This window comes from Ambystoma mexicanum, chromosome 6p, assembly GCF_040938575.1.
Source record: "Ambystoma mexicanum isolate Mex_15411 chromosome 6p, UKY_AmexF1_1, whole genome shotgun sequence".
NCBI lineage: Eukaryota > Metazoa > Chordata > Amphibia > Caudata > Ambystomatidae > Ambystoma > Ambystoma mexicanum.
In genome coordinates this window covers 1,442,869,149-1,442,893,792 of record NC_090935.1, presented here as the reverse complement: position 1 = coordinate 1,442,893,792, position 24,644 = coordinate 1,442,869,149, and the positions used below count along the sequence as shown (strand labels likewise).

The 24,644-nt window shown below is 45.8% G+C and overlaps 1 protein-coding gene across 1 annotated transcript in view; it reads right to left on the bottom strand.

The window, feature by feature from the left end:
- Positions 1–16,609, bottom strand: part of MBOAT4 (membrane bound O-acyltransferase domain containing 4) — a 99,251-nt gene extending 82,642 nt beyond the window's left edge. The window contains exon 1 of the mRNA XM_069626177.1: positions 16,324–16,609. Coding sequence (XP_069482278.1) covers positions 16,324–16,442 — 119 coding nt within the window. The 5' untranslated portion in view covers positions 16,443–16,609. The remainder of the gene's footprint in view (positions 1–16,323) is intronic.
- Positions 16,610–24,644: the final 8,035 nt, after the last annotated feature.

Here is a 24,644-nt window from a genome sequence, read left to right as displayed (position 1 = left end):
GGGCACATGGGCATGCAGGTCCACATTCCACACGCATGTAGACAAAGTCGTTTCTCATTGTGTACTAACCTCGATTTATTTAGTTAGTTCTCGCATTGATTTTAGAGCCGAATATACTCCATTGCACTATCCTTGAAAACAAATAGTTTCAGCTCTGCCGTAATAAATAAAATGAATAATATTAATAAAGATCGGCTGGCGAGACTAATTATAAATTGTATGTTTTCAAAACAGGTATATCCTTCCCTTTTGCTACTGCCACCAGTTTCAGACACCGGCAGATGGTTTTTTTAACCGCCAGCTGCAGCTTAATGTAAACAACTGCACGATCCTGATGATTTTATGGGACGATCGGCAAGGGCCCATATGCCCTTACGCGGTACTAGCGGCTAGAAGCAACATATCAACCTTTACGCAGGCCTAGTGCCTACTTGACGGAACAGCCTTGCGGTTCAACGTGCGACAAAAGTGCTTCTTTTAACGAAAACCAACACCCTGTGTACCATAAAGGAACAGCGCGTGACTCACGATAAACGTTTACAGATTTGCGGATAGAGATAAATGAAAATAAATGGCTTTCGTAGTTCATATGGCAATTGCTGAATATTCTATAAACATTTAATGTCAAATAAATGTACTTTACCAAATGTACCGTGTTGCTGTTTGATTTTAAAGTACAGTTTCATATTCCGAATTGTGGCGCGCTGTGTTGTGAGTTGATCTGTGTTGGTTTCCGGGTTCTGTGTGAAGTCGCGTAGAAGACGACTGGGCGCGTTTGCCTACGCAGCACAGAAACGTCACGGAGAGAGGCGGGGAATATGAATGTTTTGATAATGTCAGGCTCAGGGGCGGGGGATATGATTTAGTGCCGCAAAAGCAGGTCAGCCAGGGCGATGGAGGAAATGATAGGATTATCACAAAATGGCAGCTCCCTGATGCCTGTTTTCGCGTGCGTTTAATGGACGAAAACTCGGGTAAGGTCCATAGGAAATGTTTCTAAAATCGAGCGACTTAGGCTTAAAAACACATGGCCGACCCGTAGGGGCAATAAAAATTCTTGACCAAACCATTCCTTTAATGGGAGTTTTGGTATGAGGCAAAAGAAAGGCTTGTAGGGCTGAGACGGATGCTTCAATGGGGTCTAAGACATTCATGGATGTATGTTTCAATATGTAGATGAGGTCAGTGATGTTGTAAGGGTAAGCTGAGTGTTTTTCTAAAGTGCACCATGTGGGGGTGTCTGAGATTTCCGGATCTGCAAACCAATGGTGCAATTGTTTTAGGAGAAATGCAGAGTGGTATAGCTTGAAGTCCGGAAATCTAACCCCACCCATTTCATAAGGTGTTTTTAGCTTAGATAAGGCTATTCTCTTGCTTTTTCTTACGCCCCATAGAAAGTTTAGTAAAAACAGAATATATAGATTTGAAAAAGGAAAGAGTTAGAGGAACAGAAAGAAGCTGTAGGTAGTATAGTACAATAGGGAAAAGCATCATTTTAATTGTACCTAGACGTCCCCACCAAGAGAGGTAAAGGGGGGACCATTTGGATGTTAGATCTTTAAGGGTGTCTAATACAATCTTAGTGTTAAGTTTGATGGTGTCTTGGATTGTAGGGGCAAATTGCATACCTAAGTATTTAATAGAGCTACTACACCATTTAAGACCAAAGGTGTCAATATCCTGTTTATAGCAATAGGAGTTTAGGGGCATAATTTCTGATTTCTCTTGATTTAATTTGTAACCTGATACTTGCCCAAATTGAGATAGAGCATTATGTAGATTGGGTAGGTGGAGTTTGGGATTCTTGGTGAGAATAAGGATATCATCAGCATACGCCGCTATATTAGTACATGATGTACCTGCAGGAATGCCTGGGATATTTTTGGTGGATCTTAGTTCCAGTAATGATTCTAGTGAAAGAATATATAATATAGGTGAAAAGGGACATCCCTGCCAAGTACCTCTTAGTCGAGGAAAGAAGGAGGACATTTGGCCATTTAAATAAATAGAGGATTTGGGGGATGAGTATAGAAGTTTGACCAGGGAGATAACGTTATCGCCACATCTGTGCCAATGTAGGGCTTGAAAAATAAAGTTCCAATTAACATGGTCAAACGCTTTTTCTGCGTCTAATGCTATGGCTGCGTAGCCTTGTTTGTCTTTTTTGTCTTTAGCTGCTAAGTTAATGGCATTAAGTAATAGCCTAGCATTTGAGGATATGTTACGTCCTTTCACATAGCCAGTTTGGTCTGATTTAACGAGACCAGGAAGTGAGGATTCAATTCTATTGGCTAGTATCTTTGCAAATATGTTACTTTCAATGTTAATGAAGGAAATGGGGCGATAATTACTAGGTACTATAGGGTCTTTATTTGGTTTGGGGAATATAATGAGTAGTGCTTCTAAAAATGAACCAGATAATGATTTTTGAGATATAAAATATGAGAATAGTGTTTTAAGTTTTGGGGCTAGAAATGTAGATAGGTTAATATAGAATTCAGTGGATAATCCATCAGGACCTGGTGCTTTACCTTTGCCCAAGCCGTTGATAGCTTTAATGATCTCTGTAGAAGAAATGTTACTGTCACGGTAGGAAAGGTCAATTTGAGGGTATGATGTACGGCTGATATTATTAAGAAAGGATTTGATATTTTTACTAGGAATAGGGCTTTCGGGGGCATATAAATCAGCATAGAACTAACTAAAGCAGACAAGTATATCTTGTGAACTATGATGAGAAATGCCATGGGTATCCTTGATGTGGGAAATATGGAACTTTTCCTTTTTAGTTTTTAAATAAGAGGCAAGCATTTTGCCAGCTTTATTTGATGTTTGATATATTTTTGTTTTATATTTAAGTATTGTCCCAGCAGCAAGTTCTGTGATTTCTTTATTGATTTTGAAGTGCAACGCTATGACCTGCCGAAGGTTGGTCGAGATAGAGTCTAGGTAGTAGCATTGCTCAGCTTGGGAAAGTTGGGAATAAAGGTTGTCTAAATTATGTTTTATTAGTTTCTTTTTTTTACCTGAGAAAGCCATAATATGACCTTTTAAAGCTGCTTTAAACGCATCCCAATTATTTACAACTGAAATGTCATAGTCTTGATTGATAATGAAATATTGTTGGATAAATGATTGAACGGATTGAGTGAACTGTGGGTCCTGTAGAAGGAAATTATTAAGTCTCCATCTACTAGTGGTTTTGTTCACATCTGAAAGACAGAAGGATGTAATTACAGGAGCGTGAGCTGAGATAATAATATTAGAGATTTCAGAATCTACAATGGAGCCAGAGAGGGTTTTGATTGCAAATATATAATCTAGACATGATAGAGTATTGTGTGGGGGTGAATGAAAGGTGTAATCTAATTGTGTGGGATGGGATAGTCTCCAAGTATCAATTAATCCTGTTTCGGCTAAACAGTTAACAAAGGATTTGTGGGTTTGTTTGTTTTAAATGCACAGCTGGATTTTTTCGATCCAGAAATTGATCAAGGACCTGATTAACATCCCAACACATAATCAAATTAGTAAAGTTGTTTTTGAGTATCATTTGTTTGATAGATGTCCAAAAGGTGGGAACTGGTAATGTGGGACCATAAATGTTTAAGATAGAAACGTGTATTGAATCAATTAAAAGTGTTGCCCAAACCCATCTTCAATTGGTGTCAGCATCTTGGTCTAGAATTTTAAAGGGTCATTTTTTACTTATCAATATGGCGACTCCATTCTTTTTGGATACTGCTGGACTGGGGATAATCTCCTTAACACATAGGAACTTAAGCTTCATTGTCTCACTATTGGATAAACGAGTTTCTTGTATACATGCAACCAATGGCTTACATTTATTTAGATGAGATATCATTTTACATCTCTGAATGGGATTCTTACATCCTTTAATATTCCATGTAATACATTTAAAGATAATTACATAATGATAAGCATACATTTTATTCTTGTAGCACAATATTAGACTCTTAGCCATAGTAATGTGATTTTGAACATATGTACCCAAACAGTGATACACAAGGCTAATACATTGGGGATAGGGAAAGGGAGTAGGGGGTTTGATCATAGATTGAGAAAATATGAACAAGGAGAAAGGAATGACTTCAGAGATCAAACAGGACATGGGAGAAAGAACAGGGAAGAAGGATGTTGCAGGGGTAGGTAACACCAACTGGGTCATCAAAAGGAAAAAGAACGACCACAGTGGAAGAAGGACGCTGCGAGAGCACCCACCTCCATTTGTTATAGTAATTGGGTACTGACTGCATCAAGTAATTAGTCAAAAGAAAAATAAACCTGAGCATGTTATGAGGTCAAGTTCTCAAGTGATAGACGAGGTTGAGACACTTGTAGGTGAGGAAGTGTCCATGCCATCACTTTTAATGGATTGAATGAAGGACCTAAGGTCTGCTGGATCATCAAACACAGCTGTACGACCTTCATGAGTTACTTTAAAGGAACATGGGTGATATAATCCATATCAGATGTTGAGCTGCTTTAGGGCAGGACGGAAGGATAGTAAAACTTTTCTGTGTTGGGCTTCTGGCCACATCTTGGGAAATGAATAGCTTGTTTCCGTGCCATATGAGGGATTCGCGTTCCTTGGCTGTAGATACAATGCGTTTAACCTGAGAGTTCTCCAAGAGGTAAAATATGAGTGTTCTGGGTAACGGGCGAGAGGTGGTTGAGACTGTATGTTGACCAATTCTATGGGCTCGCTGTATGTTAAGTGCTGTATGCAAGGGCAGATGTAGAATGGCTGGTAGGAATTTTTGTAAAAAAACAATGGGGTCAGAGCCTTCTGGTAGGCCTGAGATACGTAGATTGTTGCGTCTACTTCAATTTTCTAAGTCTTCATTGGGCCTCTGGAGCTCTTTAATGGATTTTTCTAATTGTACAACTCTAAGGGATAACTCCTCTACAACCCCAACTCTCCTTTCCACTTCCTCTATTCTGTTGTCAACACCCATCCATCTGTCATCTAACTGCTGTAGTTTGATATTTGTAGTCTCAATAAAAGGTTTAAGTGCTATGATTTCAGCAAGAATGGCTTCAATGGCGGGGTCAGAGATACCAAGTGGAGGTGGTGAGTCACTTTTAGGTCGTTTAAGATTTGTTGAAGAGGAGGTGGATTCTTTTGCATTGGATGCATTTTTTTTATTTGCTTTATTAGCTGCCATTTTGACACTTATAGTAAAAGCTTTAAGTGTGGAACAGCTTTCTGAGGCAGATACTTGGAAAAAAGTTGTAGGTCGATACAATGTTCGACTAGCAGACCGTAGTATGGACACTTTTTTGTAGTAGATTGGAGTGACTTCTCAACTTGAAGAGGTTTGGTGGTAACTTATTTCATGTTCTGTAACATATCATAGTATGCAATTGTTACATCCATATTATGTATACTGTCTTACTCTTGCAATAAGAGGTCAAATAAACAGACAAGAGGTAATAAGGTGCATACTGTAGATAATAAAGAATATAGTAATATCACCAAATCAAGTGACGTGATGTAGCACCGTTCTTGTACACTCCAGGTGCAAACCAAAGTTAAGTCGAGGGCCAAGCAAGTATTGATAAGAGAGTTATAGAATTCAGATGATATCTGCTAATGCTGTAAATTATGAGGAAAGGAGCAGGCAGATAAAGCAATGAAGCTATGGCCTTGAGATAAACGCTGTAATGTTATCTGTGATGAGGTGAAGAGGAGAGGAGCTAATATTCAAGGCTGTTTAAACTGTGCAAGCGCACTATAACATAGAGCAAGAGGCCGATACAGTGAGTATATTGGGGTTATTTAAGTAGTACACAGTTATATTTCTTAGCAGAGAGAAGTATTCAGCGCAGAGTTCTTTGATTACTTTGAAAAATACTGAACTGAGGTAATTTTAATGCAGCTTAGTTACGTTAGTTAGTATTTAGTGTATGTCACAACTTTATTATCTCAAGTTCTTTCTTGTCTTCTTATAGCTTTCTTCTTTTTCCTTCTCCTCTGTTAATTCTCCTGTAAATCTCTGCTATTCCTTTCTCCACTTCTTTTCCCCCTTTATTTCTTTTTTTTAATTTCCTTTCTCTCCTTTGCTTTACTTCCCCTCGTCCTCTCACCTTTTTCTCTGTTTTTCCTCTTTCACGTGAATCCTCGTTGCTCTCCTTTCCCCCTTTAATGTAAATCCTTTGCTAACTGCTTCTATCTACTTGATGCAGTTGCCTTGTTACTCCACAGGTAGCGTTGTAAGATTTATAGTGTCCGTAATGCTAGGCCCAAAGCCGGTGCTTTCACATAAAGCGCGATGCCGCCCCTCTCCTCATGAGGGGCGGTGTGCCTCAGAGCAGATGACGGTGCTCCGGGTCGGAACACAACGCAACTTCCTGGAATGCAATAGAGCTGCAAATCCGACGCGAAGCTACGCAGACCAGCAAGGCGGCAAAGAACGTTGGAACAAGGTAAGTAATGTGCGAAATAGAAGAACTTAATGCATAATAATATTTTTATGAGGCGGAGCGACACTTTTAGGTGGCCATCTTCTCCGGAGTTCAAGCCACGCCCCAGTGCTACCGCTCTTAGCTTGCAAGTGGGCATTGGGGCTTTCCCTGACATCCAGTTGATTGTTACTAGCATGGGAGGGTGATCTGATATGGTTCTGTCTGGGTATTCAGCAGCTTCCACCAAATGTATTTCCTCTTCCTGCACAAATCTGAAGTTAATTTGACTATAAGACTTGTGCACAGCTGAATAAAAGGAATAACCCCTTATCCTTAGAAGCAGGCTTGGACTGGCATATAGGGCAATGCCCCAACCAAAAACGCATAATGCAGGGCCGGGCCACTTTTTTGGGACAAAGTCAGCCACTCTTTTGGCCTATGTGGGCCAGTTTGATGAGCTATTTTACTATGCGGCTAGTAGTTTTGACCAGTGTTGCTGAATAAATATCTTTAAAATGCACAATTTGCATCACATTTTATCAAACAATTCCCCCTTGGGTACTATTCAAACAGTCTGTCACAAAAGGAATGAATTGCCATTTGCAACCGTGGCCCACTTTTTCATTGGTGCTCGAGACAACTGTATGCCCCAGTTCGAACCTGGACCTATACAGGGAACTCTGGAGATTTCCCGAGAAGCCTCTGCACCCGGGACCTTTTTTGTGTGGTTACCTATTTTATTTACACATTTTCTCATGGGTAAAGGGTGGGATTGCTGGAAATGTGTAAAATGGGGACACTTTGAAAATGATTTTCAGGGCCTCTTTTGGTTCCCAGACCACTTCTGCCCAAGCACCGGCGTAACAGGGGACCCCGCAGCCCCCGCGGTGCGGGGAGCCCCGCTACCACATGCCTGGGAGGGGAGCCCCACTTCGAGAAAAAAAATTTAAAAAAATATTTTTTTCAAAATCTTTATTTTTTTACATTTCTTTTTGAAATCACTTTGCCTTCATAAAGAAATCATTTCTGTAACAGAAATAATGTCTTTATGAAGACAGAGTGACTACAAAAAGAAACTTTCTTTTTGAAGTCCGAGGGCTGCCCCTACACCATGACATGGAAGCCCTCAGGCTGGAGGCCTCCATGTCATGGGGTTGGGAGAGCCCTATGACTTAAAAAAGAAATAGTTTATTTTTGAAGTCACTCTGCCTTCATAAAGAAATGATTTCCGTTATGGTTCGGTCCTTAGCAGAAATAATTTCTTTATGCAGTCAGAATGATTTCAAAAAGAGACAATCAGCCTCATTACAAGTTTGGCGGTAGCCTTGCCGGTAAAACCAACAGGTTGCCGCCAAACTTGCGCTTTTTTCCAGCACCTGCGAATGGGCAATTACCGGGTCATTACGGCTCCGCCGAACCCGGTAATTGCCCATTCGCTGGCGCTGGAAAAAAATGCTCCCCATTGCCATTTGCTCCCCATAGGGTTCAATGGGAATGGGTAGCTCCGATGCACCGGCACCATTTATAATGGTGCTGGTGCATCCGACATGCTCTGCTCGCGGGTGCCGGTACGCCCGCCAGGTCAGACCTGGCGGGCAGGAAGGCACCTGGGAGCAGAACTCGTAGTCTGCCGGTCTGGTAACAACGGTACCGGCAAGCTTACCGGTACCGTTGTTACGAGACCAGCAAACTTATACTAACAGTGAAATGCTTTACGTGCTGCGCCCTTGTTAACAGTGAAACCCAGGTGCCATTTAACATCTGTGTCCTGTTCTGTCCGGTAACTGCTCTGAAGGTCAGCCAGGTTGAGTCAACATAGCCCAACATTTCTGGGGGTGAGTGCTGCAGCCCACTCAACTGAATATTGTTAAGCCCCTACTCGTGTTTAATGCCTTAATTACTTATTGGTAATTGTCATTAGTCCTAGCCCTATTCTTCCTTGTCCCTGTACTTGTGTATGAGGCACTACTTGTGTATGAGGCACCATGCCTCATATACAAGCACTGGGATGAGGTAGAGGTACATGGGGGTAATGCCTGATTTAGCTACCTGTATATTCCTTACTCATAATCCCACTCTTCCTCATGCCAGTACTTACGTAAGCCTCAAACGTAAGCTCTGGGACAGGGAAGAGGGACGTGAAGGTAATTCTGGGCCAAGCAGCTGATTTTGGAGGTTCGGGTAGGGCATGGGAGGGAGAGGGGATGTGAGGGCGGTGGGATTGTGCGATAAATCATAATGGTTGTCCATGTCCAGGCTATGCAGGCATGATATGTGGTATTAGTGGCTAGAGAGGCATTTTGGTGCCCCCAGTTGAGTTATTCCTCAGTTTAGTATGACTTTTTGTAACTGCGCATTTCTGATAAAGCAGACCTGCTAAGTTTACCTGGCTAGATAGGCATTTGGGTGCTGCCAGTCTAGCCATTTCTTACTGCAGCATTGTAAAATTTTTTGGGCATCTGTGATAAAATGATATATGTCTATTATAACATGCCTGTACACAAGTGTTTCTTGGTGTGACAAGCAATGGAGTGAAGCTAGAGAGTGGACAAGACAAATGATCTTACTAGGCCTTGTGTCATTCAAATCGTGCAAGTGCGAGAAGGAGAAATGCAAGGGGAAAGGGAGGGGGGAAGTGCAAGGAAGAAGAGAGGGGAAAACAGGGCTGTAATGCTCTCAGTAAGTACAGCCAGGACAGTGCGGCTCTCGGTAGTGCAAGGAGAACAATGGACTGTAAGGTTACAGTTTCAGTCCCTAAGTGCGTGGTAGGCCGGAGGCAGTGCAAGGGTGACTGATCAAGAAAGAGCCTGGACTCAGTGAGACTCTGAGGGTAGCCAAGCAACCAGTCGGTACAGCAGACAGGTAGGCCAGGTAGGTCAGCAGGGGAGGTCAGGTAGGTCAGCAGGGGAGGGAAATAGCGAAAGCAGAGAAGAGGAAAGTTTTGAGCTGCTTCCGGAACATCAGGTGGCCTGCTAAAGTTTGAGAGGGGCAGGGAGGCCATTTCAGAGGGAGGCATCTGCAGAGGAAAGAGATCTACCCCCCCACTCTCTGCCTGAAGAAGCATCTAGCCCTTACAGAGTTGGAGGTAACCGGGGGAAGGGCTCGAGATAAAAAGGTATTTTGGAAGAGAGCGTTGGATGTAGTGTGGCCCCGACCCCAGAAAGCCTTGTGGACAAAGCAAAGGGTCTTGAACTTGATTCTTGTAACCACTGGGAGCCAATGGAGAGATTACAGGGCTGTAGAGATATGATCCCTGGGCTTGTGAACAAGGATAAGTCTCTCTGTCCTGTTCTGGATTAGTTGCAGAGGGCAGAGAGTAGAGGAAGGCAGCTTGAGAAAGAGGCTGTTGCAGTAGTCCAGCCTAGAGAGAAACAGGGGTCTGGAGACAGTGAGGGTCTGGGGGAAAGTGAGAAAGGGAAGAGTCCCTTTGAGGAGGAGCAGCTGGTAGGTAGTGGGACTTCTTGGCAACGTCCGAGATGCGAGGAGAGAAAGAGAGAGTGTAGTCGAAGATGACACAAAAGGTTTTTTGCCTCGCAGGAAGGCGAAAGAAGAGGGCTCAAGGTGGGCGGCCAGGGTGAGAGAGGGAAAGCAGGGGGAGGGGTCCCTTTAGAAGGATCTCCATCTTAATGGCACTAAGGTAGATATCGTTGGAGGTGCACCAATCCTGAATTGTAGATAGACAGGATTGAGCAAGGGATGAGAGGAGCCTGAAGGAAAGCTGAGTGCCATCCCCATAACACCGAAAGTTAGAGGAGAAGGTAGAGATCAGGCGGGCCAAAGGGGCCAAGTAGAGGTTGAAAATCCAGGGTGAAAGGATAGAGCCCTGGTGAATGCCACAGGTAGAGAGGTGGCAGAGAGAAAAGGACCAAGTTGGGCCTGCGAGGGGCAGTTCAAGAGGAAGGAGGACAGCCACTCCAGGGCCTGATCCATGATGCCCAGGTTCTCACGTAGTCGATTTATCAGGATGGCATGGTTGACTGTGTCGAAAGTAGAGGAAAGATCAAGGAGGATTAGGACAGAAGGAATGCTGGAATCAAGGTTATAGAGCAGATCTTCACGGGTGTTCAGGAGAGAAGTTTTGGTGCCTCTGGAAGCTCTGAAGCTAGACTGATGGTCATGGAGACAACCAACAGATTCAATGTGGAGAGTAAGCTGGGAGATGGCCAGCTTTTTTCCAAGAGTTTGCCCAGGAATGGGGTGATGGAGATTGGCCGATAGTTTGCCGGACAGGTAGGATTGGCAGACGGCGTGTTGAGGAGTGGGTGCACAAAGGAGTGCTTAAAGGGAGAGGGAACGTTCCAGTGGTGAAAGAGTGATTACAGAAATCGGCCAAGGTGCAGCAAGGGTGTCAATATGGTCCTTGATGGTTCTGGATGAGCAGGGGAGCACCTGTTTGGACAGCACTTTCCTGGATCAGAGTGTTGTCAGAGAGAAAGAGGAGAAAGGAGGAGGAGGAGAGGTAGAGATGGCCAAAGGGGGGCTGAGAGAGGAAGAGGGAGAGGAAGAGGATATAGTGGATAGAATGTCCTGAGTTTTAGCAGAGAAGTGAGAGGCCAGAGCCATACAGAGGGCCTGTGGTGGGGACTGGCGAGGTGGAGACTGCAACAGGATTGACCAGTTCCATGCAGATTTTAAAGAGTTTGGCCGTGTTGTTAGAGGCAGCAGAGACCCAGGCTTCAATGTGTGCTCTCTTCTTGATGAGTGTTATTGCTTCGGCTGGCATTTTTGCGCAACCAGTCTAGCTATGTCTAAATGTGGCCTGGCATGCTTCACTGTAATGTTATAATGTGTCCACACTGGTCTACATTGTGCAGCCAGTGGGACATGTTTTAAATGTGGCATGGCATTTTAAATAGCAACGCATTAATGTTCCTGTGCACTGTTGGTGATTTGCATGTATTGGATTGGTTTTAACCTACAAAACAATGGCAAACACTCTGGCTTTTTAGCGAATTGTTCTCAGAAAGTGTGCTGTATACTGTATTAAAACACATATTTACATCTTTCTCCCAGTGCAGTGTGCGACATACCCCTTCAGCAGCACGTTCATGCGAATTGTGCAAGCGTGATAATCTAGGCGGCCCAGAGTGTGGCACGGCCCGTGATTTGTTGTCGAGTTGGGGGGGCCCCCTCAGCATGGCTCACAGGGGGGCGCCCACATTTTGCGTTACACCACTGTGCCCAAGTCACTACAAATCGAGCAAGTAAATAAAAAAACACTCAGGTTGTACCGCTTTTACTTGGGTGAGTTCTAGAAATGTGCAGTTGACCTTATTCTCAAAAGTGACCTCTGCATTTCTGGGGCAGCCCCATTGCATACATCAGTGTTGGAGTACACATATACACCAGGGATCCAGCAAACCAGGGAACAAAATGAACATAGAACAGAAAATCTTCATAGTTGGAACCATATGGTTCACACACATTATTGTTTTAACTAAAAACAATTATTCTTTATTTAACGTTCCTGGGAAACACCTTATGATGGCACGAGGTATACGTTCACCCTCAATATACCACAGAACTCAATGCAAAATATAAATCAACGCATTTTATTCCTCATACCATTGGCAATACTGTAAAAACGCAACATGAGACAATAATGTATAATCAATGCAGTATTTCTTTAAAAAGCCATGTAGCCTTATTCTACAAGTAATACAACCATAAGAAAAAACACATAATACATGATTGACTCTGAGCACCAGGAGCCCATTTCAAAAGTGTGAAATGCTAAAAAGTAAAGGGCCTATTCCAGTTTGACAGATGGTAATACAAGGTGGCAGTAGGTGTGGTTCAAAGCGTAGATGTTCCACTTTTTAAAAAATGCATGACGTGTCACAAATCACCCTTTTTGCAATTGCACACCCCCACACCTGTTTCAGACTGGCACAGAGGAAAGGCTTCTGTTTTTGGAGCATTTCAAACTCATACTATCTGTGAATTTGTGATGTGCTCTGAAATGGACAGAAAGGCCCTCTTCGGCCACCTGATTTATGCATTGCGCATGGACTTATCCTTGGCCTCAAGCCCAGGGACCATATCTCACTAGCCTTGAAATCTCTCCACTGGCTCCCAGTGGCTGCAAGGATCAAGTTCAAGCCCCTCTGCATCATCCACAAGGCTTTCTGGGGCTGGGGATCCACACTAGATAGAACTCTCTCTTGCAAAATACCTTCATCCTAGAGCCCTTCGCTCTGCTACCTCCAAATCTCTGAGGGTCAGATGCTTCTCGAGGCAGGCAGTGGGGGGTAGATCCCTCTCTTCTGCAGGTGCCTTCCTCTGGAACGGCCTCCTTGCCCCTCTCACACTTGACCCAGAGCACTTGAAGTTCCGGAAGCAGCTCAAGACCCTCTCTTTCTCTGCTTTTTATCTCTCACTTCCTTGCTAACTTACCTGTGTGCTGCAACGACTAGTTGCTTGGTACCCTCAGAGTCTCACTGGATACTAGGCTCTTCCATGACCAGTCTTCCTTGCACTACCTCCTGGCCTACCGTGCGCTTAGGGGCTATAACTATAATCCCTACAGCCCCCTGCCTCCTTGCACTACCCAGACCCGCGCTGCTCTCGCTGCACTTACTCAGAGCCATGCAGCCCTGATCACACTTCCCTCTGCACTTCCCCCTCTCCCTACCCCTTGCACTTCTCGTTGTCGTACTTGCACGATCCGAATGACAATAGGCCTAGAAGGATTGTTTGTCTTGTCTTCCCTCTGTCTTCCCTCCTTTGTCTTGTGGCGCCTAGAAACACTTGTGTACAGGCGTGTTATAACTGCCTTATCATATTATATCATAACTACTGCTGGATGCCAGTCTGGTGGGACTTGGAGCAGTCCTCACCAAACAGACCAGGAAGGAGTCTTTCACCCCAACACATTCACCAGTCGGGCCCTAACAAAGACTGAACAAAACTAGGCACACACATCGAGCAAGAGGCCTTGGCCACCCTGTGGGGGTGCCAACATTTTCAAGTATACCTTCTGGGACATCATGACATGATATATACAGATCATAAGCTGATTGTGCCAATCTTCAAGCGGCCAGCCCTATATCCCCCAGCAAGGCTTGAACGCTGGATGCTCCAGTTGCAGCCGTTTGATATCAAGGTATTATACTGATCAGGAGGCGACAACCTGGCTGACTATTTGTCTTGGCACCAACGACCAGTGACACCAGCAGAACAAGAAGCAACACAGGAAACTGACGAGCATGTCTGCCATGTGCATTTGTGTGCCTAGCCGAAGCAAATGAAACTGGAAGAAATCGTGGTCAAACTGCACAAGATACGTGCCGTTAGTTAGCTATGGAAGCAATCTTGTCAGAGTACTGGAGAATCTTTCTGGCAACAACGATGCACCGAACTCCGGCAGCCCAAGAATTGTTGCAAGGCCTATTTGGGATAAGCCATGAACTCTCTGTATCACCGGACGGAATAATACTGAAAGGTCATTGCATCGTCCTGCCAACAACGTTAGAGGAACGAGCATTACAGCTAGTCCATGAAGGCCATCAAGGGATCATTAAAATGCAGGCATTGCTCAAATCAAGAGTGCGGCTGCCGAATATACAACAGAAAGTGATATCGCTGGATGATGCACAGCGTGCCAAGCGACCCAACAACAAGGAGCACCAGAGCCAATCGCAAGGCCCCCACGCAGCAAGCAGAGGTGGGACACGATCAGCATAGACCTCTGCACAGTTGCCAATGATGCACACCTGTTAGTGGGAGTGGATGTGTTCAGCAGGTACGTCAAGGTGGAACGAGTGAGGTCCACGGATGCAACATCAGTCATAACCACGCTCGAGAAGATGTACATTGACTGCCAAACAAAATCAAAAGTGACAATGGTCCTCCTTTTAAAGGAAGGGAACTGCAAGGTTTCTTGGACATCAAAACATACAACACCACAGAATCACCCGATGCTGGCCCCAGGCCAACAGAGATGCCAATCGTTTTATGGCTTCACTGAACAAAGTAGTACACATCGCAAAGGACCAACAAGTCCCATGGCTACCCGAGGTGTACAGATTCCTCCGGACATACCAACAGACACTGCATACCTCAACGCAAGTAAGCCCCGCAAGCCAGATGTTTAGGGTACTCATAGAGCTGGGGCTTCCCGTGCACCCCAGCTGGACAGCAGCAGACAGAGACAACGAGCAAGTGGAGAAGACCAGGCAGGCCAGGAATGAGAGGGAAAGCAGGCCACGAAGAGCCCACCCCAGAGTCCTGACCCCAGGAGACGCTGTACTAGTAAAGAATAGGTCTCTGCCAAGGAAGCTGGCTCTGTCATATGAACCGCAACCCTGGACAATAGCGAGTAATGACCATGGCATGGTGACAGCAAGGAGAGATCAAGAAACAATGACGGGAAACGCATCCCATTTTCAGAAAGTGCCATCCACCATGTGAGAGGAAGCACCATTACTGATACCTGAGATGACGCTCAAAAGAAACAGCCCCCCTGAGACAACAAGAATAGAGACTGAGAATGATAACTCTGAGACCATGGACAATCCACTGAGTCCAGTCCAGACCGCCCCAAGCGCTTGTCAGATGAGAGAAGAGATCCAAGGCGACCGCTGTGAGGTCTCCATAGAAAGCAGGCGAGATATTCGCTGAGAGAGCGGCCACAGCCGTCTACGAAGCTAAAGGGTTTCATCGTGCATGGAATTTATCAACAAACTGTACACTGAATGTTGTTCTGTATTATCATCCAAGTTGGGCAGGGATGTGGTGTAGACAAAGGGACAGAGAGGCTTCATAATGTGTCACGCCATGACGCTGCCAAGAAAATAAAAACAGGCAATGCCCGCCAAAATGGGACCCGTGATCCACCGATCACAAACCTGTGTGTGCGTGATTATTTCAGTGGCGCGGCCAGTCGGCCAAGGTCTACCCCGCGCCAAATGACACCCCTCAGGTGGTGGTCCTTCTACACAAGAGATATTTTACAATGGGAAAGAGGGGAATTGATTAGTCAATTCTCCTCTTTCCTGTTGTAATATCTCTCTCGTGTACCACCTTGTGCAATGAGGGATCCTTTTTAGTGAGTACAAGTACATTTTGCACTCGCAGAAAAAGGTTTGTGAATCTGGTAGTATTATTATCTCCATTGGGTTAACTTGTCAAACAGCTCTCCCCTTTTCAAAGCTTGCACCTATCTGATGCCAACATGTGCAGTTTAAAAGGATTCTGCCACAGCTGTGTGAAGCAGGAGGGGGGAACACTTGTAAAGAACCGAAAATCTCGGAATTCAACTAAAATGCTGCCGACACCTGCAGTCTGCCCGAAAACCAGAAAAAAGCACGGATTTCTGGCAGTTTGCGACAAGGGGATGTCACAGTCTGCGCTAATGCCTAGGACCCACTAAGAAGAAGGGCGGTACTTGGGCGTCACAAGCTGGCGCAGTGAAGCAAGGCGGTTTCCATGCTCACTGCCTGTATTCAGAATCAGGCCCTGAGTGCTGTATCCTCCCACTGGGAACCATTGCAGAGGATTATGGAATTCAGAATCAACTGCTATGACATCAGAGCAGTGGGATACACCATTTTATGTGCAAGTACTTGTATTATTTCCTGTTCAGTAGTCCAGGGTTGAGAGGAAAGGGAACCTGTTAGTTTTTATGCATGTATTGTCCCCCAAGACTCCACTGTACACCCCCTGAAATGCTGCTCGAATAGGAATAGTGGCGAGGTGGGTCGTTCTCAACTTTGGGGTGTATTGTACCCCAGATCCCAGAGTCAAATCATACACAACCTAAGCTTTGTTCCCCTTGCGTATCTGATGTCGCTTAGAAGAACCCCTTGGCCACCCATCTCTAGTTTTATATACATTGCAGACTACAGTTTTCAGTCACGAATAAAAGAAAGAAAAGTGGTTTCTCAAGCATACCTGGCATTCACAGAGAGACACCCGAACGAGCAAAGGGTTCTGTACAAAGCAGCGAACGGGAAAGCAGCAAGCTGGAAGCCAGCCACAGGATGTACGGAAAGCAGGCTGGGCCAATCCATTGGTGCTCTCACCCCCACAAGCAAGAGTGAAAACAACCCTTAATCAAGAGAGACACGGCGATAAAAACGGTTCTTGTTCTTCTGCACTTTTCTAGCATAAGGCAGACCGAAAAGGTTATATAATGGGGATCAAAAGAGGCAGGAAAAGATAAAGGGCATTACACGGTTTTCTAATTCTGGAAGAGGGCGTCCGAGGAAACCGAGCTTGCTGCATAAAGGCAGCTGGAATGTCTCTCCACTGCACAAACAGGGTGTCCTGCTGCCTGTGCGCGGAGATGCCTGCACTGCTGGGCACCCTGGTCCTTTCCTTTGTATCACCTGCAAAGATCATTTGGAATGTCGAGCACAAAAGGTACATTGAAGCAGAGCTACAGGGAGGGATGGAGGCAGAGGGTTATTATAGGAGACTACCTGGGAGCTCTCCTTATTGATCTGAGAGTCGCCTCCAAATTCACGATTTGTATTCCTTTTCCCAGAGTAAAATTAACAAATGTATTTATCCACTGAATGAGTGTATATATATATTTATTTGTGAAAGTGTGTTTGTATGTTCAGGGTTGGCTCCAGCCCGTAACAGTTGGTGGGCTGAAAATGTGGCCTGAGGTCAGCATACCAGTCTGGGGTGTACTTGCGATAGTGAAAACTGACCAACCCCGCCCATTCACCCTGCACAGAGCAGGATCCGGCCCTATGCTATAGGTATGGGCGATTTCAGGCGATTGCCGATTTTGAGACTTTTCCAATGATAGGAAGTTAGGACACAAGTTTGGCATACCAGTGTTTAGAAGAAACCACAGGGGCACAAGAGTTGGAGGTAAGTCAGGTGCCCCACTGGCAAAAAACAGCCAGTATTACTGGCACTGGTGCTACCGGTGCCGGTAATACCGGCAATACCCACATGGAGTCCTATGGAATGGGGATTAACATATCCTTACTGGGAACTGTAATTCTGGCCGGCCAGGTACCAGTAACCGTATTCCCGTTTGGTGGTATCCCGCCAGATTTACAGGCTGGATACCACCAAGCTTTCAATGAGGCCCCATGACCCGAGCACCATAAATTACAATTAACTTCAGCCTATTTGCAATGTTATTGTGCTCCTACAAATGGGACTGTGGCTTATAACAAATAAACAATTTTCAACAGGCAAAGTTCCATAGAAGGAAGAGAACTGGTTAATGCAACCCAGGACAGGGGGCCTCTTTATGAGTTTGGTGAAAAATCTGAAGTAAGTCTGCCAATTTACCACCAAATTAATTTACTGTTACCAACACTCGGTCCTGTGGGCTTACCACGGTATTACGAGCAGTGGCACTGTGCTCTTAGTCCCCTTTTTGGAGTGCATAATTTGGGCAGATTTACAGGGATCAGTAATTCCATGTGGTAAATCTGTCGATTTTTGGCAGCTGCTTTTTACAGCACCACAGAAATCGTATAAGGACAGTTTGCTTTGTCTGTTTGTAAAAGCAGGGCAGCCGCTTAGACGATAAAAATATAGTTGAACGTATAGGATATATTATATAGATACATAAGATTAGAGCTGGTTCACTCATAATGTCACAATACGTTTGAGTGTCTTAGAATGTTTAGAACAAGTGGTTGGTACATAAACATAGCAGAAATATTACATACTTATGTCTACTTCTCAATACATGTTTATTTGTGGGAATGATTTTATCATTTAGAATTTTACAAGTGACCTTAGTACACATGAATTAGCTCTTTAAAAGTCCTCACTAAATAAAATAAAAAATCCAACTACATGGATGACCTCCTAGTGTGCAGTGGGATGGAGGAACAGTCGAAGGCAGATTTCATCCTTCCTTTGACCCTGCTCGCAGACAAGGTGTACAAGGTAGATAAGGAGAAGCTACAATACTTCTGGGAAGAGGTGGTGTACCTAGGGCAGATAATATCTACAGAAGGGCAAAGGATCGCACCAGAAAGAGTGGATGCAATACACAGGACCCACCTCCCCGCACAGTAAAAGAGATACTGCAGTTTCTGGGGCTGTGCAACTACTGCAGAGCATGGGTGTTTTATTATTCCACCTTCACAAAGCCCCTCCTTCAAGCATTCAAATAAGCACAAAAGGTTAAGGGCCACATTAAATGGACCTCAGACATGAATGAAAATGTTGCTGAACTTGAAGAGGCACTGGCACATGCCCCGATGTGGGCAACCCTAAATCACCAGGAGACGTTTTGTTTGTTTTCACATTCTGATGGCACAGTGATGACATCTGTCCTCACCCAGAAGAAACCACAGGAGCACAAGCCCCTGGCATATTACAGCAGCTTGTTATATCCAGTGATGCAGAGGCCTTTCCACTGCAAACAAGCGCTTGCAGCAGCAGCGTTTGCCATAGAGAAGACAGCAACGATAACAATGGGATTTCCCATTTTTTTATAAGTGGAGAACTCACTTTTTGCGATACTGGAGAACTCAAAGTCCCTGTTGACCACTCAAAGGGCCTTGGGATACAAGGTGATACTGACAAACCCAACAATTAAGGTTGTTAGGTGTCGTGTGGTGAACCCCACAAAATTCATAGCACAGCAAGCTGTGCAGGGCGAGTGTACTTACGACTGCACATCTTACATGGACAGAATGGAAGTGACCCCCAGGTGAAGGAGGAAGTAATAGAGGGGGGAGACATCCCCTGTGCTGACGGGTCATCGACAATAGATTCTAGCACAAGTTGCAGGCATACGGGTGCCGCATTGGTGTGTCTCAAGCAAGGACAGTTTTTCATTTGCTCGCAGGTGTGGTTGCCAACTCATTATTCAGCCCAAGCAGAAGAATTAGTGGCCCTAATAAGAGCATTAGATATGTCTGAAGGGCACGTGGTGAACATCTTCTCAGACTCTGCATATGTCACCTCCACAGTGCGCTCAGGCTTGGCCCAGTGGGAAAAGAGGGGTTTCAGATAGAGTGATGGGTCCCCGGTCCAACATGCAGAGTTGCTGGCACGACTAATAGAGGTGCTGACACTCCCAGTCTAGGTAGCCATAATAAAGTGCACTGCCCACATAGTTGGCCTGGACTTTATTTGCCAACGAAATGACATGGCCGACCAGGCCGCAAAAGAAGTGGCCTACCTACCTGAGGGCAATACTGTCAAGGTGCGTGCCTCGGACTCCCGCGTACCTATATGTCTTGATTTCCAGAGATCCAGGTTAACCCAGGCTCCGGTGCTCCACAGTCCGATGCTGTATGGTCCGGAGGCTAACCCCCAGCCCCTGGTTTGAGGACTGAACTCAGCCAGAGATTGGGAGCCCTCTTCCAGTACCACAGGAAGGACTTCGCACTGATTAGTTTGGCACCAGAACAGTGCAAGCACTGGCGTGGGATCCCAGAAGAAAGATAGTAAAAACAGCGAGAGAAAAGGATTAAGTACCAGGTAGGAGAACTGGATACGAGGAAGGCAGAGTCCAGAGAGGGTCTAGAGAGGAGGCAAACAACGGCAGGCAAGGAGGGAATAGATCAGGCACCTCAAGGCAAGGAACCGAGAACAGGCTGAGGCTAGTACTGGCACAAGGAGCAAGTAGCATCAATTCCCCAGAACAAGGAACGTTGCGATACATCATCAGAGGCGTTCGACTCCCTTACGTACACCGGGCATCAGAGCAAGACTCTGTCGTGTCCCTGAAGGCTCCATGGCAACCGAAACAAGCCATGAAGACTGCGCATGCACAGAAACTGTCCGCCGGTCTCCCACGTATGCGCAATGGCCGCAAGATGGCGGCGCTCCGGAAAAGGGACCGAGAAACCAGACCAGGCAGCAATGGACTCCGAAGGAAGCGGCTTCAGACGTGCCAGCAGGCTCTCCATTGAAGGTGAGTGCATTGCTGCAGGGACTGCAGCGCCGTGACAACAACTAAGTTATATCCAGGTACCAAAGAAAAAGTACCTATGATGGCACAGCGGTCCAAACGACCAGAGAGCGCTGACACTCCAGAGCCCTTCAATGCACTACCCATTGTCCAGATAACTGAACTGCAGGGAGAAGCACCCCAGGAGGAAAAAGAGCTATGGATACATTGAGGGTGTTCTCTCTCCCCCACTGCGACTTGTTGTGGCGACAGAACAGCATGGGGAAAACTGTAATACCCAAGAAATTACTGAATGTAATAGCAGCTGAATTGTCAATCACATGTGTCAAAAGAGCACGTGGCCACAGACATAAGTGCGAGGTGGTTCATGCCAAAGCTTTATGAATTGGTTGCTGAATTTTCCGGGATGTTATCGCTAAACTCTTCAACTTCCAAGAACAGGATGCAATACTCCAGGACTCCAGGAGGAGACGAGGGCTGTACGAGATTGACAGCAGCAGAGACAAGGAAAATCCTAGGATGCTGCCAAAAGGAAACTGAGAGATATGAACCTCAGATACATGATGTTCTACCTGGGCAAGCTCAAGGTCTTAACAGAGGACGGATCCTTCTTTTTCTCAAACCCTGAGGAAGTGTAGGACTGGATAGACATACTGGGTGTCCGACAAAGTGAGAACAACAGGCAGAGGGAGAGGGACCATATGGATGGAACATCGGCTCTACAACAGGAGAAGGTTGGAGCCTATGGGGCCAGAGACACTCACGATATCCCGGGCTTGAAGTGAACTGACTGCTCTGGAGAACCATATGTGGTCTGCCAGGATGACAATAGACTATCACTGCCGTCATGGATAGCGGCACCTGCGTCCGTGGTGATCTCAGATCCTGGGCTCTCTGCTTAGGCCCATAGCTGACTGACAATGTGGCTGCCACATGCAGTAAAGTGGAGGATGGTAATGGGGTGAGGGCCTGTGGGCATGCAGGGGTGCGCTAGGGGGGCAGTTCAGATGCAGGTAGAGGGTGGGCTCAGGGGATTAACAGCGTGGTAGGTGCCCCGATTTAGGACTTCAGATTTGAATGTTTATGGTTGAGCGACAGATACACCCAGTGCGAGGGTTGTATGGGATGGGGGGGAGTTTTGTTATGGTTTTCACTACAGAGAGGTGTTTTTTCCAACAAGGGGGTTGTCATGCTGATATTCTTTGCAGACCCGGGCATATTGGTCCAAGTGCAGGGGTTCATTTCTCAGGTGGAATGGCTTTAATTCCCAATTTTAAGGCCACTTGTATGTCTAGGAATATCAATGGTTTGTGTGACAAAATTAAATGTGGAATGGTAGTGCAAGTTTTAAACAGGCACAAACCCACTTTTGCTTTCATCCAGGCAATACACTTGATGGGATCGGACATCATTTTTTTGGTAGGACCAACTATATGCTCAATGTGCACAAAGGCTTCTCGATGAGTTCTACAGGGTAATGATATCGATTGGGAAATAAATGCAATTTGCTGTGTCCTCAGTAGTACGAGACACAGGATCACTCCACATTGTTGATTACTATGGGGTAGGGTCAGAGAAGGAGGAACCTTTCCTGGAGGTTGAATGTGTATTATTTTGGGTTTCCTGAGGTAGTAGATCAACTACAGAAAAGAGCAGTGAATACTTTGCCATAAACACCTCATCCGTGAATAGCGCTGAAGTATTGTGGAAAGGATACAAAGCAGTGTTGAGGGGAGAGACATTCTCGACTCTAGCAGCCCGGGAAAAGAAGAGGCTTGCAGAATTGGTGACAGATGAAGCAGAACTACTGAGTCTGTAACAGCAGTTTATTGTAGACCGTTCCCAGGAAAATCACTGGTCATTGTTACATATGAGGGATCCCTATCGCACCTTTGCCACTGGCATGGCGAGACAAGCTCATATGGCTTCGAGAGGAAGGGTATACGCAGATGGAGATAAGGCAGGGAAGCTACTGGTGTGGCTGGAAAAATGGGATCAATCCTCCAGCAATGTTCACTTTGTGCTTAAGATTGGAGGGGATGAAACGAAGGTGCCAGACGAGATCTGTGACATGTTGGTGGAATTCTATCAGCAACTATTCATGGGCCCGACAAAGCACCGGGGGGTGGCCTAGATAGACCTGTTGGAGGAAATTCCCCAGTCGCAGTTGATGGAATGACAAATTGAGACACTGCAGGCCGTCAACTCCAAAAAAGAAGTAATAGTGGCAATCGCATCGCTGCAACCGGGTGTTACGCTCACCTGGTATCCATGGGGATGCCACCCAGCCAGTTGGTCGTTGGTGCCCTTCTCTATGACTCCCTGGTGTGGTTCTCGGTGTCGATGGGATTCCGCCTGGAATGAAGACTATATTAGAACTGGACGACCAAGGTAAGTTTTTCCCCACCTCCCTTGTGTTTTCAGCCCCTCCGGGTTCTCTTCTCACCTGGCTGTCAGAATTGGTGAGCTCTCCGTCCTGCTCTCTGGGCAGGGGTGCGTTGTCTTTAGTGGGCGCGGGCGGTCCAGTTACTTCACTTACTGTGGCCCTGGTAGTGGCTTTCAGGTAGGTCTTACTGCGATTGATGGGGTTGTTATTCTTGCATTCCTTTTCTCTGTTCTAAAATGTCTCTTTTTATCTCCCTTAGGTGCGCGCAGTATCCGCTTGTAGAACTGGGTAGGCTGGTTTGCACCAGTAGATGATGGCGCACAATAGCGCTATGATGCGGTAAGGAGGCACTTTGCGCAGCGCAGCGATGTCTTGTCTTCACTGACCTGTGCTTTTCTCTTTTTCATAGGTCGCGGTATGCTCCCAGCGCAGATGGAGTTCCGGAGCTATGCTGGTCGAAAATCAGCCAGCCAGGTAAGTCTCTAAGCGCTTCGTGGTTGTAATGTCTCTTTTACCTCCTTTAATAATGTCTTTCTCCCTTTTTTCAGGTCCTTCGATCCGGACGGCAAACTCTTCAAACGGAGCTGCCCAGGAGCTGCGAGCAGTGAAGCATGGAGATTGCAGGTAAGATTCTGCTGCTAATGATGTTCTTTGTTTTCTGCAGGTCCGGAATTCGTCAGGCTCGTGAGAAAGCTGGACATGGTGAGCGTCATGTTGCTAGTAGCAAAGTAACGTGAAGCGTGTTGTCTTGTTCGGTTGTGGTTTAAATAGCCACTGCAAAGTAGTCCAGGTAAAGTAGTCCCTAGGCCACCACACCCAAAACACTTGACCTCATAGCTTGGTTCTAGGAATCAAGCTATGTGGATGCCTCCATGTTGGCTGAAAGCCCTAAAATGTAGTTCCACAAGCAGATGTCTATCTTTGTTTATGAGCCTGGCACCAAAGGTGCCAGGACTGGCCCCAAGAGGGCCTGAGAAGTGGATGCCAGGCCTTATAAGCGATCCGAGTCCTGATTACACCTGGCCAATGGGCTTGCCAGTGGGGATCAGGTCTGAGGGTCGTGACAGCACTTCCCTACAAGGCCCCTCCCATGGTGTGTCTCCTGTCTGGTCCAGGTTTAGTCGGGAAGTTCTGGTGAAACTTCTTGATTAGACGTGGTGCATGGATGTTCTCACTGGGTTCCCAGGACCTAGCTTGAGGCCCAAATCCCTTCCAGTCGACGAGATAATATAACTTGGCTCTAGAGTATTTTGAGTGCAGGATGCCTTTGACTTCGAATTCTGGTTCTCTGTCAATTAGTATGGGTTGAGGTGGTGTCTTCACTCATGTACCGGGTTGCATTGGTTTTAAGAGGGATACATGGAATACCGGATGGATTTATAGATTAGGTGGTAAGTCCAATTTGACGGCTGCCGGGTTGATAATTGCCTTGATGGTATAGGGTCCAAAATATCAAGGATGGAAGGTCCGGGTCCCTTTGATGGGTACATATTTAGCGCCTAACCAAACCTGGTCTCCCACTTGATAGTCTGGGGCCTTTTTCCGATGCTGGTTGGCGAAGTGCTTTTGTTTTTCTTTGGCATGAATGAGATGTTCCTTCGCCTTTCTGAACGCCTGAGTGATGGTTGTGTGAAGAGTCTTTATTGCAGGCATTTCCAAGTTGGCAGGAAGGTCGAGTTCTGAGGTACGTGGATGTCTGCCATACAGGGTGTAAAAAGGTGTTTGTCCCGTGCTAGAACGTACAGAGTACTCAGCTACCCAAAGTAAGTGCTTCCAATCTCTCAATTCATGGTGCAGCATGCACCGTAAATACTGCTCGAGGGTATGATTGGTCCTCTCGGTTTGGCCGTCCGTTTGGGGGTGGTGACTGGTAGATAGCCGGACGTCAATCTGTGCCATTGCACAACATTTTCTCCAAAAATTGGATACAAACTGGCTGCCTCGATCGGAGACTAGAACTGATGGAAATCCATGTAGCTT